General features: G+C 49.7%; 1 protein-coding gene across 1 annotated transcript in view; it reads right to left on the reverse strand.

Annotated features, from left to right (window-relative positions):
• Nucleotides 1-4375: 4375 nt before the first annotated feature.
• Nucleotides 4376-21058, reverse strand: part of Spt4 (Transcription elongation factor subunit spt4) — a 46921-nt gene continuing 30238 nt past the window's right edge. The window contains exon 4 of the mRNA XM_077676571.1: nt 4376-4566. Coding sequence (XP_077532697.1) covers nt 4448-4566 — 119 coding nt within the window. The 3' untranslated portion in view covers nt 4376-4447. The remainder of the gene's footprint in view (nt 4567-21058) is intronic.

Below are 21058 nucleotides of genomic sequence, written 5' to 3' on the forward strand. Positions count from 1 at the left end.
GTCAATAAAATATACATTGTGGGTTCGAATGCAATTTGAATCCGGGTCGCTAAGAGCCGCAGTCAAGTGTGGTAACTACAGCACTAACCCTGTACCATGCCGGGATAGAACAAGAATTATCCGGGTGCTTGGACCGAAAGGAGACGGCAGGGCGGTCGTGCAGGCGCAGCAGCTGCAGGCGGCTATGGATGCGGTGCGGTGCAAGCTTGAAGGTGTCGGCCGGCAGCTGTCGGCTGCAAAGACAGAGGCCATGCTTGTGCACCCGAGCGCACCCACCCGCCGTCGGACGAGGAAACTCCACATAGACGGCGAGGAGCTCGAGTGGAAGACCAGGGTGAGCTACCTGGGGCTCACCCTGGACCACAGGGTGGACTTCCGCCAGGCCGCCAAGGAGCTACGTGCCAGGGCACAGCTGGCCACCTCGGCTGTGCGGAAGATGGTCGCCCGAGACAAGGGCTGCTCCCAGCAGACAGCCCTGCGGCTGTACAGCGCCTCGGCCGTGGGGCTACTGATGTACGCGCTGCCGCTGGTCACCCTGCGGAGACCCAACTGGCGGCAGCTGGAGGGCGACCATCGAAAGGGCGTCCGCGCCTGCCTGCCTTGGCCTGCCCCGAAACTCGCAATGCGACAGGACGCTGGCTGAGGCAGGGGTGTGGACGCTGGAGATGACGGCCGAGCAGAGGGCCCTGGGCCACATTGACTGGCTGCGCCGAGCCGAGGGGGGCGGCCCCCTGCTGCAGCGGCTGCGCACCCACCGGCACTCGCGCATGGGACGCATGCTGGCCCGGTACGAGCAGGTGGTGGGCACCACATACTTGAGGCCCTCCAGCCGCCCTCCGGACCTGGCGGCCGAGCTGCACCTGGAGATTCCGGGCCTGCGCAGCAAGCGGCGAACACCCCACTGCGGGTTGCTGCAGCTGGCCCGGGCCGTCGTCTGGAAAGACCTGGAGGGCCACACCCTGGCGTACTCGGATGGCTCTGTGCGGCAGCGGCAGGGCTCCGCTACAGCGGCCGCCGTGCTGTGGGAGGCCACCCGGCAGGCCCGGCTGCACTACGCCGCATCCTCGGCCACGGCAGAGCTTGTGGGGGTCCAGCTGGGCGTGGACCTGCTGCTGGAGCTGGAGCCCACACCCGAGCGCTGCGCCCTGCTGTGCGACTCCCGGGTGGCTCTGCTGCGCATCCGGGAGGGCGACCCGCACTCCCCTCTGGTTCGAGGAGTGCGCGAGAAGGCGGAGCGGCTGGCAGGCAGGGGTGCCCGGCTGCGGTTGCAGTGGGTGCCCGGCCACATCGGGCTCGAGGGCAACGAGCGGGCGGACGAGCTGGCCGCCGAGGCCCACGAGCTGACGCCCGCGGCCACGGATGCCCAGGCAGCGGCGGACGACTCTCGCCTGCTTATACAGCGGCACGTGCGGGCACAGCACCCGGACCCACGGCTGGCTGCTGGAGAGGCCCCACCACCTGTGCGGGCTGCACGGCTGCCCCGACAGCAGCGTTCGGCAATCCTGCGCCTCCGCGTGGGGGCGGTGTGGACGGCGGAACGAAAGCACCGCCTGGGGCTGGCCGACAGCCCTGCCTGCCGGCACTGCCGCGCACCTGTCCAGTCCCTGCCGCACCTGCTCTCTGGCACAGTGACTGTGTGAACTTTTACGAGTTCTTTCTCTCTTTTTTTTTTGTCCCTGCTCCAGACTTTGTGTGGGTGCGTGAGTGTGTGTTAACTTGTAAATATGCCCCTCTCTCCCCTGTGTTCTGTAAATATGTCACCTCTATCATCTGTCTCTCCTCTCTATGAATCTGTCATCCTCTGCCCCAACCCCCACACCAGCAGGCGTTCCGGTGTCCACCCCTAGGTGTGACAATTTACGCCTGCTGGTGGTCTTTCCTTTCCTTTTTCTTGACAATAAATTTATTCCGCATGGCAGTGAACGAGACAGCACCGCAAACACGATGCAGCAGTGAAGAAGTATTCGGTAATCGCTGGCTTTCGATTTCAAACCACTTATGAAACTTAAGTGCTCCATAAATTTTTCCGTTAACACTGAAAATAGTATAATTTGTTACATATTGCATTACAAAAGTCCCAGCAGAGCTTCTGCTCTCAAAATCTCCGCCCGATTTCACGTCAAGGCATGGATTTCAGAATGAGTTTCCCTCCCTGCATATTGGTAGCATCACAACGAATTCCCCCGGAGAAACTCTGCTTTTTTTTAATGTTATCCTGGTTGAAAAAAAAAAAACACGAAAGAAACCCGTTTTTTTTTTTCCTAGTGCTTTTTTTTCCAACCGCTCACATCTTTAGCCACAACTTCTCCCACTCCTCAAGCACCGCATCCACGTTTCCCCCTATCCCGCGCCATATGCACTCAGGGACTGGAACTTGTTAACTCCAGTTGTGGCCTCACATTTCCTTGTGGTGACGTCACCTACTCGAAACGATAGCACAGTTTAGCAGCAGTGCATTCAGAACTAGCGGATCCAGCGGCCGAAGGTGATCTTCGTACTTACACAGCTAAATGATAGGGACAAGATTTTTCTAGTCCGCGTTTCTTAGAGCTGTATCGACGAAGATGAACCAAAACGAACTCGCACGACTGTTGATTCTGTTCACCGAAGGGGAGTCCGGAACGATCAGAAAAGTGGACATGCGTCTCGGGAAATGCAGTCCGGCGGGTGTTTACTGAAAGATGCAGGAGGCCGCCCAGGCGACGAGCGTGCGCATGCGCAGTTTCTTTGTGCTCACGGCAATCATCGTGCTGAATTTTCCGAGCCGAGTTCTCCCTCAAAACATTCTGATCACCGAATTAACTATTTAATCTAACATACGCCTCTTCGGTCACCATTCATAGTCACACTACTCACCATCCTGGTCGAACTCTTCCAGTACAAGCAGGCAACCGGAAGTTCATCAGGGGTAGAGGCGGGCTCGAGCCTTTTGGAAGTAGCTCAGGGAGCACGAATAATGCTGTTTTGGAGCACTAAAAAGGTAGGTTTGGAGCAGCTTCGGAGCAGTGCAAGTCTGTTCGGGCGCACATTTCTAGAGTCAAACATCATCTACTGGCCATTTTTCCTTTGTGGTATACCACGTCGTCAGGTGGCATTTTTCATATTAAAGACGATAGTCTTTCTTGGGCTACTTAAACCCAGAAATTTTGGTCTGTCTGTATGTCTGTCTGTCTGTCCGTCTGTCTGTGACTCGATTCAGCCACCCGGCCAAAGTAAAACAATACCTGCGCAATAGTCTTATATAGTCACAGCTCAATGTGCCCGTCTAAGTCCGGTGTAATTTCATACTTCTCAATATTGTTGAAGAACAACAAGACATTACGCAAGATATAAGACAACAAATTAATACAGAAGTGATATTTGCAGCGTTCCTTTATAAAAAATCGTACATCTTTGATTTTGGCGAGAATAAATAATTCATCAACAGAAGAAAAAAATATCACTCCGCCGTCGCCTGCTGTCGCCCGCGCCATATAGCTTCTGGCGGCATTTGAAGAAATCAAGTGGCAAAAGTTACGAAAGGTTCCACTAGATAGGTTCCACGTTCTGCTTGGAACGCACGTGGACTAGGAAAACGCGGTTCTATAAACGTTGAAGTAGGCCGCCTCGATTCACACGCGTCTTCGCCGTACGGCAGCGTTGGCATCGAGACACCCGGTTTGGAGCAGTGGAACGTGGGAAATTTAAAATGATTTAAGCAAACCTTTGGCGTCTTTACCTTGGGAGGAGCGCGACGCAACAGGAACAACATGAGAGGTGAGCAGGGAAGCGAAGGGAGGCATTTACTTGGCGAAAGTCGATAGAGACTATCGTCTTTTGACGACATTTGCAACGAAAGAAGCAGATACGCGGCCAATTTTTTCGCGGAGTTTCTTTGTCTGTCAGAATAAATTAGTATGCAATTAGTTCGTCGCTGAAAATACCGCAGTTAGATGCCTCCCGTGGGTACCTACAAGTAGCTCGCTAACACTTTAATGATCAGGACAGTACTTCTCGAGTTAGATAATTACGAGTAATTAAACCTAATTAACGAAAAAATTACTGGCCGCTACTCCACCGTACTAGAAACACTACGCACTACGTTTTCTTCGAGTAACACAATTGCGCTTTTTAAACATCTTGGTGCATGATAGCCGGGACACCCTGTATAAAGTTTCGAATAGAGCTCAAATTTTTACACGTAAGTTACATTATGTTAGTATTGCAGTGTTTGTTTTTACTTCGTTCTCAAGCAGTCTAAATGGGCTGAACTTGATGGCTGGGTTCGGCGTTAACTTGTTCAACATAGCGTTGATGTCACTCACTACGTACAGACCACGCGGAGTAGATTACAGCAACGTAAATAAGAGGGGAAACAAAGAAAAAAAAACAATCGTTCGTTGATATGCAGGCTTTATTTACAGCAACTTGTAGGCGCAGAGGGACCAGACGCCGCCATCTTCGATGTTCACACGGTGCTGGTGTCCCGAGACTTGTACGTGATGCCCCTGCTCTTGAGCTCACGCACCGTGGCCATCGGGAGCCGGCCGGACACCGAGATGGCGTAGATGCCCTTCGCCTTGCGACCTGAAAACGCAAAACGGAAACAGCGCCCGGGAGGTGAAAACGGGCGCTTTCACTCGCCTTCACATTGTAAAATGATTTACGCCTTCACACGTGTAGGGGGTAAGTCATTGCCTATAACTGGCACCTTTGCACCCTAGCAAAAAACCCTAAATACCGCGTTTTACGGGATGTTTCATCGCTAATTACACCCTTTCAAGTAGCGTTTTTATTCGTCTTGTATAGGGTCTAAAGGAGTTAAAGATAAAAAAGGTGTAAAGGTGTAAAAAGTGTAGAGTACAGAGATGCGCCAATACAGTAAACTCTCGCTACTACGAGTCCTAGGCGCAGAAAACTGGCTTCACTATAAGCGATACTTCGTTAAAAGCGGAGTTGATATGCTGTCAATGTCCTTCAATGGCGACCATGAGAAACTGCAACTAAAGAGAGATTTCAATCAGAGCGATTTCGTTATAACGATTATTGTACTTCAGAGGCTATAAGCTAGCAATGTAGGAGAAAAGGTTGAGTAAAAGATGCGACTAACTTCACAGGGCGGGAGGAAGAAGCTTTAGTTTCATATCAAAACCTCAAGCGAAGGACGGCAAAGAAACGAGACAAATTAAAAAAAAAAAGGCATCCGGTTCGGCCACTTTAGAAGGCCTAAGTTCTTACCGCATTCTATCTCCTACAAAACCCCTTTGCGAAGCCCACCACCAACGAAAAACAAAAAAGGATTAAAAGAGACAAACTTAGGCGATAAAAACGACAGAACTGGAGTATGCCGTAATAACTGACTCTTCGCACGGGACCAGTAGCTTTTACAAAGGCAAGCCCTTGTAGGAAACTTCACCGGGCCATCAGCAAAAACAGCCTGCAAACGCAGCAATTTTTGTTCTCATTTCTATTGAATACATCTTCGCGGCCCCAATCTTGCCGGCGTGGCGCGATACGTCCTTGAAATTCGCCAGCGCAGTCGAAAACGCGTTTCCAGAAGCCAGCGAGCGACCAGAGAATACACGACGCGTCCTTCTTCGGGCTGCCCGATTCATCACGCAGCCGTGCTTCCTCTTACGTAACCCGCGCGATTTATGCGCCCGTCGGTGCACCACATTGTCGGAGGATATGCGTAAGGAAGCAAGGAGAAGACGGGAGGAGGATCAGGGCCTGAAGACGTGGAGGAGGGGGGGGGGGGGGTTCCAGCACGCTCGATAGGAAATCGAGACGTGTCTCGTCAGTGCGCGCAGATTTCGAGCGTCACAAGTGCGCAGCCAAGCGCGCATGCTGCGACCGCCTTCCTCCTCCCACGACGGCGAACACGATCGACTTCTTCAAGGCCGACAGCGCACACTTGTCCCCCGCGCCCACAGAGGGGAACAGCTCTGCAGTGCTGACGACGCCAGTGTGCGAAACGGTCCACGCATAGCAACGCAAGCGGATTTGGCCTGCGGAGGGGAGGGAGCCCGTGTCGACCTCACTGGGGCGGAAGCATGCAAATTTCCACCAGGCAGCAGCGGCGGCGGCGACAGGAAGGCACGGCAAGGGGGGGCGACGCTGAGGCGACGTCTTCGCCGTTCATCACGACCCGCAGGCACCGACCGCGTCCTTGAAGTGGCGGCCGCTGGTAGTGTTATGCAACCGAAGCCAGCTAGGATTGCTACCGAATATCGCGAGATATGCCAGCCGTGCAGATGCCGTGGTCACAGCATTCGTGCAACGAAAGAAAAAAAAGATATTCCTGGTTCGCATAATTCCCCTCAGGAAGACTACGGAGGCGAATCTTGCGAAGGTCGCGCCACACAAAACGCGAAAAATTTGGCCAGTTGATAGAGAAGGATGGGAAACTGAGCATAGGACAACGGAAACTACTTTAAACGCCTACAGATACAGCAACGCAATGGCAAAGACGCGAAAAAAAAAAAAAATGGCCGCGTTGCAAATGTCGACGCAAGACGATAGTCGACTGGCGCCCCTGGCAAGTAAATGCAACCTTTCTGTTCCCCGCTCACCTCTCATGTTGTTCCTCTCCCGTTTTGTTCCTCCCAAAATAACACGCTAGAGGTGCGCTCACGCCAATTTAAATTTACCGCGTTCCACTGCTCCAAGTCGAGTGCCTCGATGCTAGCGCTCCCGTACGACGGAGACGCGCGTGAATCGAGGTACCCGACTACAACGTTTATAGAACAACGTTGCCTTGCTCCACGAGCGTTCCAAGCGGAACGTGGAACCTTTCGTTGCTGTTGCCGTTTGATTATTTTAAATGCCGCCAGGTAGCGCGGGCAGCAGCAGGCGACGGTTTTCTGCAGTTGATGTAGTATTTTATTTGCTATTGCAAAAAGCAAGCATGCGTACATTTTTTAATAAAGAAACACTGCAAATGTCACTCATGCATTGATTTTCTGCCTTATATTTGTTCAACAATGTTGACAAGTATGAACAAAAAAATGGCAGCATCTCCACTCCGTGGATGATGGCGAGGGTGCGGAGTACGCGACACGAAATGACATCCAAGTTGCGCCCCGAGTGACATCCGATTTGCGCTCCGACCGTCATTCGATTTGAGCCGTGAGTTGCACCTCGATTATTCCCTAAATGAAACTGCAACTCACGGCTCAAATCGAATTTCGCTTTATTTTCGCTTGATGGTGGTGTGCGCGCGGATGGACGCGGACGGACATCGGGAGGTCCTAAGGTACTCCGCACCGTTACAGGCGAGGGAGTAAGCCGTTTGACTCTCCCGTACTAACTCACGGTCGTAGCCCAATGGGCAAGACGACTGACACTAACTCTGTCTGGTCTACCAGACACAGGCTCGAATCCTGCCGGTGCCTGTGTGATTTTTTGCGATTGTAAATGCTATGCGCACGGACGCGGACGGACAGTGTGCGGTCCTAAGGTACTCCGCACCTAAAAAACGGACTTAGACGATTGGATTTGGCTGTGATTATATAAGACTGTTGCGTAGAACTAGTTTCACTTTGGCCGGCTGGCTGAATCGGGTGAAAGACAGACAGACAAAACATACAGCCAGAAAGACCAAAAAATTTCCTGTCAAAAGAATTTCTTGTTCAGCGTTTCAATGAGGGTTTAAAATACCGTAAAACTCGTGGCACACCTTTGCTTAGGCGTTGGGATCACGCGTTGTTCTTTACCCTTCACCGTAAGTTGGAGCAAGCAGAATATGTATTCTTTTTTTTTTAAAGAAATTCCCGCCAAAAACGTGGCCGCAACGGCCTGAGATCGAATCAGATAACTTGAGCCTGGCACCAGGGCGAACGTAACCCCGCAAGCAACGTTTTTTCGCTCGCTACGAAAACACCAGCGAGCGAAGCGACGGCCACCGCCACCGCCGCCGCCGCCGCCGCCCCCCCCTTCCCCCCCCCTCTCCAATTGAAGACATCGCTGGACCGCGTCAGTTCACGCAATAAATTAAAGCATAACTATTACCGTTCGTGCTTACTAAAAAAATCGCCACACGCATACGTTCGTGGCTATTGATCGCAGAGCACAAATACACGGACGTAATAACGACCTGTTGCATGTTCGCATATACCTGTAGATTTCGGAACCCTTTACACGACTTTGCTTTTCACGCCTAAAAGAATCTGGTGCTCATCCGCACTCTTTAGAACGATCGCAAATTTCAGCAAAATTCAGCATGATCTCAGGCACTGTCCTGTTTCCAGGGCAACGCCTGAAAACTGGAACAATTAAAAAAGTACAAGGGTCCTTTGAGTAAATGCTAAAAGCAGTAGCTGCTTAAGTCTTAAGGCGCTGTTTGATGATAAATACCGGCGGAGAACTACACAAGTTCGCAGAAACCGCGCCTTCATTGCACAGTTTCAGCACTTGATTGGCTCCGCTCAACGCGCACATCAACAGTCGCCAAAAGTGTTAACAACAACAAAGAACGAGATGCCACCGTATGCACAGAGCGGCAGCTTGCTATAGCGCCCGGTTTAATCCGCGAGGTTGTGCGAATGAATGCTCTTCGGCTGCCGAGTGCAGAAAGTCAGCATCGGGGGCACCGTTTGTCAGCCGCCAAAGATGCGCCGGTGGCTATCGTGATCTGCCGCTCCATGCATAGGCTGGTACCCACTTCTTCGTTATTGTTAACACTTTTGACGACTGTACACGCTTCTGCGTTGCATCTAAACGGGTCACCTCGCTTGCCCCCAACCTTCGATTAACCACGCAGCCCTTCCGTTCCTCAAGAGTCGAGGCCAACGCGTTCGTTTTCCCCTCAATCCGCGGAAATGGCAGCAGCAGCAGCTCCAGTCCACCCGAATACCTCCTTTCTCAAGGCACGAAAATCTCACGCGTTCCCCGTCTCTCTCATTACTCCTGGCTGTCCGCTGGTGAAGATGAAAGAAGACGACGAAGACGAAGAAGAAGAAAAAGACGACGCGTGAAACGGAAACTTGCTTCCGCACGGGGCTTCCTTGTGACCCACTGGCCCCCTCAGCTCACAGCCAGACTGACCTTGGCAGTGGCCGCTCCCAGAGAAGCGAGCCAATCCAGAAGGAGGGGGGACGACGCAGCGTTTTCCTCACTCGCTGCACAAAGAGACGCGGCCGGGGTGTCTCGGACACGGCAGTGCTTCAGGGCCGGACGAGCATAACAGCCGAAGGGGGGATGCGAAAAGCCACGCGGATCTGCTTAGCCGAGAAATAAACACAGTTACAAGGCCTCTCCTCGCGCACTGCACTGCCCGCGCGGCGACAAAGAAGGCAGGAGGCGGAGGAGGTGGACCGGCAACGCGGCAGTGCGCCGACGTAACCTTCGGCGGAGGGGAAAGCAAGGACGAACTCGAAACCCAAACAACACGACCATCGGGAAGGCCGCGGCATCGACAGGTAGGCATACGCGCACGCACAATGGGGCCGTTTAACGCGACCGCGTGTGCTAGCGCGCCCTTCTGGAGCGGCTGATGACGGCCGCTGTGGTCCGTGGATGCGCTTCGCGATGTTGGCATCGCGGAGCAGGCGCGTGAGGATGGTGGGTCGATTGGTGTTCAGCGCTCATCGCGAAACAACGAACGGAGTGGTACGGCCTGTACCGCCGCAGCCCACAAGCACATGTATGGGACCGGCGTCATTTCAGGTCGACGACAAAGGGCAGAATGGACGTAGCAAACAAAGATAGGTAAAACGAGCCGAAACAATTCACTGAACCAAAAAAAAGACACGGAATAAACTCGCCCAAGGTGCACAAGTCCAGAAGGGTAATATAAAGAATATCAATCCCTTTCGCAGGTCTTGGCATATAGCGCTTTACTGAATGAGTCTCGAAGTGTTTCAGAACAAGGTGCTTTACAAAGGGAGATATAGTAGATATAGTTATATACCCCCATACGAGTTGTTATATAGGAGTCTTCGCCCTCCACCAAATTATAGAGATAGAGGCATTGAGTCGACAAGTGATGCCAGCATGCGCTGATCCTCTAGTTAGGATGACAAAGCCAGCCGAACGGGCTTGGGTGGTCAGGCTAGTACTGAAGGCGTGGAAGGCTAATCCTTAGGTACATCCATATGCCTGGACAATCCCAGATGATGGGAGCATGGGTTGCAGAAAATGATGAGCATTGTGAATGTAAAGTCAGGGAAAAAGAAAATGAAACAACCAGGCAACAGATTGTCAAAATATTCATTTAAGGCCATACGTTGGTATTGCACACCCCCTGAAGTTGGCAAAATTTCAGGGTAACAGGCAGGAAGAGGGTTGGTATGAGTAAGGGGAGATATCACTCTCAGGGGATGGTCAGCGGGTCAGAGTAGGATGGCTGGCGATACAAATACAATTGAACCTACCTGCGCCCGCGTCCAACGTATACCACTATGATTAAGACGAAAACTTGCACCGTATCTGCTTTCAAGGCCCTATGCACAGACAATTCTTAAACAGTTGTATCAGGACGAGGGTCTTCCACCAGCGAAAGAAGGGATTTTCCTCTGTAGAAGGGACCGTCGTAGCGTTAACTTCTTTCCCACGCTCTTCCGGCTGCCGCCTTACAACTCCCAGCCTGACATGTTTTTTTTTTTCAACCTTGCTCCCGCTATTGTATGAAAACTTCCCGACACTCCTAGTTAAATTTCGGAAATTTTGAAGGGTATCAAGGTTCCATTAATAAGCGCGAGGCACAGATTAAACGGGGCTCCAGTACAAGATCGCGCACACATTACAACCGCGGACGTCCCGCATCTATCTCCGCGACGGCTCCTAGCTGGCTGTATAGGCAAGCCTAGCTCGAGGTTTGCAAGTAAACAAATCCTAGAGCCCTTGTCAGCCCAGTGATGGGTATTTTTTGCAAGCGCGCTTTCAAGATTATCGGGCATACACCACCAGTGATCGGTCCTGCTATGGAAGTTATGAGACTATGGAAGTTATGAGAGGTGTCTATAAATGCGTAAGTATTCTCAAACCACTTTTCTCTTTCACCAACATAACGTTCCTTGGTGGGACTGAACTTTTCCTTTGCGTCTACAGCGAAACAGTATATGGCTAGGGTTCCACGATTGTTTCGTGTCTGTGCGTAAACAAAAAATGCCTGATGATTAGGATACTCCTTAAGGCGAAATTTGTGCGCAGGGCAAACAGCAGTCTTCTGGGTGACTGCGCATACCTGCTGCGTCTCACGAAGTGATCGCCGCATCAGCGAACGCGGGAAGGCGCGCGATATACTCTGGCGTTGTCTCGTAGCGCGACTCCCCAACCCAGAGCAGTCGCAGACTGCGCTGTCCAGCGCACACCTCGCCGACCAGGTCGTGCTGACGGAGAGGGCAGAATGCGCAAAGACGACGCGTGGACTTCTGGACTAAGAAGCCATCCCCACGCATATAAATGCTCAATTAGTTTTGCCCACTCTCGCCGCGGCGCACTTCGCCATACTTTCATCCTGGCCTCTTCGTTCTCTCGGTTATCTCATAGCGCGTAGCCGCCGGAGAAAATGTCTCGCGTAGTTTCGGCATACCGCCATCTCCCTTATATTTTCGCCATACTTTCACCCTCCGCTTTCCTGCTCGTTTTCCTCTTCTGTCTTCGGTGTCCCCTTCGTTCGCTCGGTTACAGCGAGGGACGACGGCACCACGGAATTACAGGAGCGGGCGCTTAAGTGCAGTAAAAACCGCTCTCATTACACACTCACTTATGCAAGATACACTTGCAGGGGACTCACATTATTGATAAAACAATGAGAACGAATATTTAAGATAACAGAACCACTAATATAACTTATAATTGACCTATAATTATTATCATGCACGAATCATTCCATTTGTTTTCTAGTGACGCTACGGGAAAGCGACGTATAGTTACAGCTCCAGAAAAGCTACGTGTCAACGAAGGGCGACAAAGGGAATAGACAAGGCGACCAAAGTGATCTCGACGTGATGCTGAGTGAAAAGCGACAAGAGAATCGAAGAGCAGGTGTAACCCTCTCCGGTGATAGTCACCGGTGACCGCAATGTGAATGCCTGCCTCCAACATATATGTTTCAACATATGTTGGAAGAGTTTGAACTATATTAGTATCACGATTCAGATAAGCCAGACTCTGCACATAGGTCATGTATAGACTTAAAACTTCCCAGAAACACCGACCTGAAGTTGTAATATCGAGTCCCCATGCCAGACAAGCATTAGTTTAGACGCAATTTATGTTGAAGAACTTGGATCATTCACTCGCAAGAAGACAATGAGGATGACACGTGACGATGTCTGTGCCGCGCAAACGAAATTTAAGACGCAACTGTGACTTCCATTGCGTATATACCTTCTGGCACACCTAAGTGCGATATTGGAAAGTTCAGGACCGCGCACTCTGCGTGGGTTAGCCGTGATGACATCGTAGCCCTGTGATCATCGTAGACAACTTCAAAGCGGACATTTCAAAACCACACAAGAAATGGTTCGTACATTTTTGTGCTAGAAGAGCTTAGTTTTAAGCGCCACACCAATAAAAGTCAATTCATCAACTCAACTGCGGTCGTGCATGGATTTAACTTTTGCCAAGAATTTGCCAGTCAGTGTTTACTACTACAGTTACCACGATGCTATCGCCAGTACCTATAGCAAAGGAAGAAAATGAGTATACTCGGGTACAAGTTAAGAACGGAAATAGCTCACGTAGTGTATCACTCCACCGAAGCGACGGATCCGGATGTCAACGCACGCGCGCGTTTTGAAACAAGATTGCGCTTAATGCGTAACATGGCCTTCTTTTTCTCACCTAGTCTTTTTGCAGTCACTGCAGGATATTAAAAGCAGATTAAGTGCGAGAAATCACGAAAACGATTCAGGTCACGTTCAAAATACTCGCGGTAAGGCACTTTTTGCGTCGCGCGGAGTAACAGCCGGCTGCGGTGATGAGGCGCAGGGGCAACTTCCGAGCAGGGGCAACTTCCAGGCAAGGCAGATAGAAACGAATAAATGGAGAGACAGAATGGAAGCTAAAACGTCGTTAGAGATGTACAGGGCTGAGAAATTGGACATCAGAAAGGAAAATTTCTACGATAATTCCCTGGGCGGTGCTTTGCTTTTTGAGGCTAGAGCAAGTCGCTTGCGATCTAAAAGCTTTGTGGGGAAGTATACACAAAATTATGGTGTATGCGTGGTCTGCGGGAAAAAAAAAACAGAAACTATGCGGCACATTGTGTTAGAATGTGAGGGTGTCCATCCAAATCTACATGAGGGAAATATTCGGCTTCCAGAAGCCCTAGGACTTAAGGATAGCACAGAGGGAGTTAATTTCAGCGCTGTCGAGGCGACGAAAAGAAGATTAGAATGTGGTGGATGAAAAGCAGAGGGGAATATTGGCTAGGACAGTTACCACCTGTAACAGACAAAATAAGTATTTTGTGCCTGCCCTAAGAGCAGCCTAGTATTAAACGAGGAGTATAAAACATAGGTATATTAGTTTTTTTGGTAAGACGACACGTCATCACCCCGCTACAAAGGGGATACCATTAGCAATCATCATCATCATCATCATTATCATCATCGTTTTCGTTCTCAAGTTGTCCCCGAGTATACGTGCACCCTTGCCTAACTCTGATTGACGACCTACAGCTGGACATCCCGTGTAACGCAACGGAAGGACACTTTCTGATTTTCAAAAAGCAAATCGCGCGACGGCGCTGGATATGACAGACCTTGTGATTGGGTAATTTCACAATTAGTTTTTACTTTCTTAACATTTTCTAGCTAATCGCGTGAGGGCGTCGGATTAGGTAGATCTTCGCGATTTCGTCACTTCATTTTCAGTTTTTATTGTTTCTTTTAAGTTTCCTGCAACGGATGATGGTTGCAGGGCTTTGTTACCAATACCCTAGTTGAGCCAGTTTTCGTTTGGTTCGGTTAAATTTTCTGAGAGTTTCCCTTTACAGTGATCTATATTTACACACTAAAATGGTTAAATGTCCTTACACCGCCAAGTATCATTATTGCGCAGATACAAGGCAGCACACTGTTCCCGTAGGGGTACTCGGCAAGAAATGCTTAGGCATTAATAAAATGTTCATTAGAGTACCAGCACTACTTTCTTTCACTGTTCGACATGTACAAACAGCTCGGTGTCAAATAACATCAAACGGAATGATTTCGCTTAAACGATTATTCCGTCAGCTAAGATTAGATATGGGCAAATAAAGCGGCGTAGATATAGCGCTGCTTGAATCAAAGGGCGCATACTTATAACATATACATGAGGTATGCGTCGTCTGCGGAAAAGAAACAGAAACTGAAAAACAGAAAACAGAAACAGAAACATGGTGTTGGAATGCGAGTGTATCCATCCAAATCTACATAAGGGAAATATTCGAAATCCAGAATCCGGAATCGCTATACATATCTAGAGCGAAACTTGCCCTTGTGTCTAGGCGAGCCGAGGTTCTTTTATGCTTTGCGCAGAGTTTGGCCACTGCGACAAGCCTGTATACAACACGTGGCTTCGCGGAGACGTAGCCACACTCAACGACGTGACCATAAACATCAGAGCAGTGGTCAGCGTTTCTTACGAGCGGTCTCGATTTGGGACGCTAACAATGATTCTTTTCCATGGCTCGCCAACCAAATTCTCTCTCTCTCTCTCTCTCTCTCTCTCTCTCTCTCTCTCTCTCTCTCTCTCTCTCTCTCTCTCTCTCTCTCTCTCTCTCTCTCTCTCTCTCTCTCTCTCTCTCCTCTCTCTCTCTCTCTCTCTCTCTCTTTTCAATTAACTCTCACACGTCGCATCCAATTCAAAAGCAAGCACGTACGAGCCGCAAGGCAGGAAGTGAACGTGAAGTATACAGCAGGCGCCGCCACAACCTCGCGCCCTCACGGCAGCCCCAAAGAAGCGAGCTAGAATGGAGCAGCTCCTACACGAACGGGCGACATATAACCATTTTCCTTGCTAGAGGTGGGCGCCGCCATTTGCTTTTTCTGACCCGACGCTAGTGCCGTCTACGAAGCGACCGCCGAAACCTCCGCGCTGGGCTGTTAAGTGATCCGTTCTTTCCGTGCGTCAGCTCGGTACCCGTGCATTACGGAGTGAACCGTAGTGGTTTGGCGTTAAGTTAGCGGTTGCAGTGCTTGTGTGTGTGTGTGTTCTGTTTTGTTTTCATTATCTGCAGACGGATTTTAGGTCCTAATTTGCTGCCAGAACGGAAAATGCCGACCCCGGCTGTTGCGAGTAGCAGTAGCAGTGTGGTGGTGGTGCCGGTAGTGCTCCGCAGTTCCGCGATGCAAACGTACCGGTATGGCACCGACTGACCTAGAAATCGATATCGGGGAGTAAATACGTGTTTTCAATGCCACCGTGCTTGTTATGTCCACCGATTAGTTATGTTTATGGAAGCGCGGACGTCGAATGCGGAGCGCCCACAGCATATGTGGGTCACGGTGATCCGTGCTCGCGATGGACTTTCGACGAGGCGATTGCTACGCTGTTGACATTGCAATGCAATATAATCTTTCTTAACTAGACTTATGACGGTTACTGACGAAACGAAATTACCTGGGCGGAAAAATAACACGACCGCACAACCAGTCAAATTACTATTCGAAGGTTGAGCACAAGGGTCGACGTTCGGGCGAGTTAATATTCGTTGATCATGATCGTGATCATGATTGACTTAACTTTGCGCAGCGCATGTGGCCTGTCGCTCGGAGCCCACCTTTGTGAAACCGCTGCTTGCACCACAAATGCTTTGCGCAACCAGCAGTAACTGTTTTGTAATTGTAATACTTTAGATTCCGTGACAACGCAAAAGGAGAAGCTTTTCCTTTGACCGCGTTGTGAACAGGTTGAGCTATTTTCCAAATGCAGCGTTCACGCGCATCTCGAGCTGCGTTTCCATATTGGGCTGCCTGCTTGTCCTGCTAACGACCAGCAGTGTGTGATGGAGAAAGTTATTCTTTCATATCGTTTGGCAATGTAATGCGTTGGCCTGCAAAAAGTAAACAAAACAAACGCCGTGATTTCAAAGGTTAGATTAGATGAAAAGTGGATTGTTTAATGCCAATCGCCTGGAAAGACCAAACAATATATGGTATTTTAAATTGACTACAAGGAAACAGAAGTTATTGTAATGTATTGTATCGGCGCTCGCGAAAGATCCCCAGGTGGTCAAATTAAATTAACCCGGAGCCCTCCACTACGGCGCGCCTCATCACCTATCAAGAGTCGGGGCGTTAAACACCATAATGAATCAATGAATCAATCAACTAATCAATCAATGCTGCATTGTAAAAGATAAAGTTGATTCTAAGATTTCAGGGGGTTCCGTTCCCTGTCGCAGCTTTGCGTGTGATAAATGGATTTTGCTCCGTCTGCTTGCCGTCCAAGTGCACCCAACAAACCCTGGAGTTGGCCGTTGGTACAAAGTCGTTCGATTTATCAACGGCATCCACCGATATCTCAACTCGGTGTGCGTTGGGAAGCCATGCAGCAAAAACACGGCGCAACCACACTGCATTTTCTCCAGGCAGTGTCGTGCACATGCGTGCTGTCAGCGACTTTCTCGCTTTCTCTGGTCGTTGCAATAACCCACCACCGCGCAGTGCTGAACAAGCGACGTTTGCGCCTTGAACGGCATCGCAGCATTGGCTAAAACAGTTGAAAGTTCCGCAAAAACTAAGAACGCGGTGCGAAATACTCCTGAACTACGCAGCGGAGCACACCGCGCCGAGCGATGTTAGCAGCCCAGCGCGCACAGGCAACGCTGGTCGGCCGCCGAGAGAACTGGTTCGAGAGTATTTTCCTCCTTTCCCGGCTGCTTATGGAAAATGGTGTATACATGTCACCAGCGCAAGTGCAAAGAAATTTTCGGCGCGCAAACATTCGGCTTACAACTGCCTCCACACAGAGGCGAAGTAAGCATCGCACGTCGAGAAACATACAAGGGTTTTATCTTTTCGCTCGTTCCCGCTAGGCAGCTATAGGCAGCCCTCGACAAAGCTTTTACCGTACCTTGACAAAAAAGTGTCCCTGCACGTAACTTATTCGGACAATCCAGCAGGGAACGCTACTACATCTAAGCCAAGCGCCAAAACTGTCCACTCGAGCTGTCTGAGGCAAAAAAGCAAATACTTGCGAGACTGCGCGCAAGTTCATTGCACGCTGCAGGCGAGGATCTCGCGGAGGACCAGCTGCGCGTCGACTACGACGAGTCTAAGCTCATAAAGTGCTTCAGCAACCTGGTACGATCGCGCGGAGCACACGTCGACAATGTGCGGTAACTAGGAGACGGACTTGAGAATCGAAATGACGCAACGGGAGAGGAAGCGCCAACATATGTGCTTCAAGGTGTGACCAAAAGCGAAAACGAGAAAAAAAATCCCACTCCGAATGGTACAGGTGGACGAGTAAGAAGCACCCCAGCACTAACATATACAGGCCCGAGCTCGAGAGAAAGAAAGAAAGGGAAGCTAGACAGTGGCCATGCATCACCGTTGCGGACGCGGCGCTCTATCCCGTTTCGCCGACTTTCCCTTTTTTCGACTTCCTTTAATGCCTAAGCTGGGATAAAAAACGGGACGGCGGACACGCTGCCCCCCTGACCGTTCCGTATTCAGCGCATCTCGACCGCTGAAAGGGACATCGTAAATTCCGACCCTTGGCGTAAGACCTTTCTCCCGGGCTCAATGCCGAGGAAACGTTGATAGGTGCTGCATTACGGGAGGACGACAAGGCCCTTCCTTTTTTTGTCACGAATCGGACGGAAACGTAAAGTATACGGGCATCCCGCCAGGTTTTCGCTGCATGCGCTAAACCATCTCGCCTCGCAAGCAACGGTTACGAGACCACGCGTAACGTAAAAAAGAAGAAATGCATGTACGCGAGCACGATAGAAAGAAACCCCGTGCGTGAACCCGACGGTGAAGTGGTCGCGAAGGCTCGAACCCCGTGTTCCTGAGGAAAGTTACGATTCCTGGAAATTGCGATGGGGAACATGGCACGGCGGGTGCCCACCCCACGACTGACCACGAACAAGGCCCTCGGCGAAGTTCAAAAACGAAAAAAAAAAGAAAATAAAAAAAAAAACTTCCCAAGAACCACACGACATAACCTGTCAGGGGAACACCACGCGACAAGAGCGGGGCGCGATGCATCGGAAGCGAAAAATTTACGACGACTGATACGGTTGTCGTCAATTCTCCCGGCTCTGCCGGCACTCGATAGGCTCTCGAATACAGGACAAGAAAGCATATGCCTCGACAGATTGCTGGCGCGTATACCATCTCAGACGCGACAGAAGATGTCCTCCAGTCCGCGGGAAGACCAGCCGTGCGCGGGCTTCACGACACAACACGAGTGAATCCGAATGCTGAGCCCGACTACCAAGCCATCCGAAACAACCAAGACGCGTAAAAACCACCCCAATTTGGAAGACGTGCGCGCCAGATCGAGGTAAATTGAAGTGGCGCCCTTGAAGACGCACCCAAGACAAAATAACAACGTCAAAAACGATTTTGACGATGAAATGGGGGTTTCCCTCATTAATTGCGCAAGGTGGTATACCTTTGAAAAAAATAAAGTGGAACCAAACCTACGCAATGCAGTGCAATAAAGCTTGGTCAACCTGTTCGCCACACAGAAGGCAATAAAACCAGTTATATTACACTTTTCATTACTTTAAAATTTATGGTTATATACACAATTAATTTGATTTCATATTTGTCCCTAAGCAACATTTCATAATATAAATAAGACATTCCTGCAGCAAACAAAATCCACGCAACGGTGCTCGTGGAATCAGCTCGTAAATAAACGACCTAAAAAGGTACAGTGATTGCAAAAAAAAAAAAAGTTTTTTTTAAATCTATAACTTTTTCCATAAAACCCAGATAAACATTTGTTTCCGCAATAAGATCCCTAAGGCAGTCAGGGGCACGTTACCAGTAAAAATAAGTCTTACAGTTACCTAAGCCCAAAAAGTAACTCTGTTACATTTAGAGTTTAAAAAAGTAACGTCTCACAGTTGCAGCTACTGTGATAATGTAACGTCGCTACTTTTCCGCTACTGTATAAAGCGAAGTAATAGACCCCAAACCGAATGATAGATTATTTAATAGAAACGTACGAAACCATGCGGGCAGTCAACATTGCAAGTGGTAGAGCCCTAGACGAAGCGAACCCGAAAGAGGGCACACTAAATCCCAACACTAACAATCGCTGCGTACGCCTCATTTCGTTTCATTAACATTTACAGCGAAGCCATTCTAGGGCTGGGCTTGACGACAGTCTTCTGTCTTGCGGTGTCGTTTCACGCTCTCTCCGTAGCAAATTTCTCCACCCGGAAAAACAGGTTCCCGGCACAGAACAAAAATTCACTAAAAATAAAAAAAAGAAGTCCTAGCTCATTCATGTTTTTATAAAAGGCGGCTTATATTGCCCATTTGGAAAACGTCTTCTCAGCAATGCCTTTGTGTTTAGAGGGGAAGCCGACTTTGAGAAGATCGGCGTAAGCTTCGTCTTTGTAAGCTTGCTTTCCCACGTTGTCTGTTGCGCAGTGAAGTATGGCCATCTACGGGATTACAGAATACGGCTTTAGCTCTTGTGTTACCTAAAGCATCCCGAAACAAATTAGACGATAATTAGCCGCTAAGAAGACTCTACCATCATGCCCAGTTTCACCTAGTTGTCCCAGTTAGTTTACAGTGAAGAAATGTAACGGAATTACTGTCCACTGTCAATACATGTCCATCTTACGGAGGGAGCACGGCTACAAAAAAAAAAAAAAAAAAAAAAAAACGGCTGTAACTGTTGTTTTACAGGAACTATCCAGAAACTAATTATATGCCAATTAGCCGATAAGACGCTGCACACGAAAAAAGCCGACGCTAAACGAAATCTTTGTAAAGCAACCCACAGCCCCTCTGTTTCAGCATATTTCACACTTGCTGGAACTGGATTTAATTTTAGGGGCAAAGCGTTTCAGGGGTTGGGCTGTCGGCGTCTCCTGTCGTCTCATGTAATCACGCTACTAAACACCGGGACACTCGTTTTCCAACGCCTCGCGCTACTTCTCAGCATACTTCTAGCATGCTGCGGTGTGTGACACGAAGACAACTTACGGCCAGTCCGTCTCTCATTTAATTGCTTAAACCCGGTTCAGTGCAAGAGAGGGCGCCACCACCTCAGAAAGCGCGCGATTGCTCCTCCCACCGGCGCTTCTGCGGCGCCAAATCAGCGCGTGCCGTGTGGAAAGAGAGAGACTTACAATCTCTGAATACACTTATACACTGCAAGCTTCGCCCTTCCCCAGGTATCAAGTCAGTGGAGAGGGCCCGGGGTATTTTTTTTTTTGTTGATGCACTGGTGTCGGGGAATTAATTTGCAAAACTCCTAACTAATACGACGAGTTGTTTCTCAAGTTGGCATCCAAGAGCTTCCCTTTTTTTCGCAAGTTTAATTGCCAGTTCCTTTTTCTTTCTTGTTTCCGCTGGACCCGTGAGGGAGGAAAAATTTTTGAGGAGTCTCCTTAAAAACCGACCTCCGACCTCGATCTTCTGCAGGGAAGGTTACCTGTTAGCTACCTCCTCCCTAACATGCGACTGGATCCGCGTTATAAAAAGGTCAAATAAAGGTGGTTAGGATGCGAGAACGAGGAAAGCCCGAAAAAGTGAAAAGAGCACACTGAGCGTCAACCTGTAACGACTGTCGCTGTTGTACTTGTTTTACAATAAAATAAGTAACTGTAACAGCATTTCCTGTTACGGTTACTGTGTAAAAAATTAACAGCTACAAAAAAAGTAAGTAGTTACGCGTAACGCGTAACCAGTAACTAGTCACTGCCCAAGACTGCCCTAAAGGTAGCCTGTATATGATCATCGGAGCTTTTCTGGATAAAATGCGTCGCTTTCACCTTTTCGGCACAGGCCCGGAAACTGACTTTGTCGTAAGACTGTTAAGCCCCCGGTCTACGGTCGCATCGCAAAACACATCTGCGTGGCATTTAAAGCCCCAGGGGCCACTCTTCTTTGCTTCGCTGTCATTATAATGACAACGAAGTAGCCAATAGTAGCCTCCACTGTGCGCG

The sequence above is a fragment of the Haemaphysalis longicornis genome, unplaced genomic scaffold (assembly GCF_048455015.1).
Source record: "Haemaphysalis longicornis isolate Haplotype H1 unplaced genomic scaffold, Haemaphysalis longicornis Haplotype H1 scaffold_7, whole genome shotgun sequence".
Taxonomy (NCBI): domain Eukaryota; kingdom Metazoa; phylum Arthropoda; class Arachnida; order Ixodida; family Ixodidae; genus Haemaphysalis; species Haemaphysalis longicornis.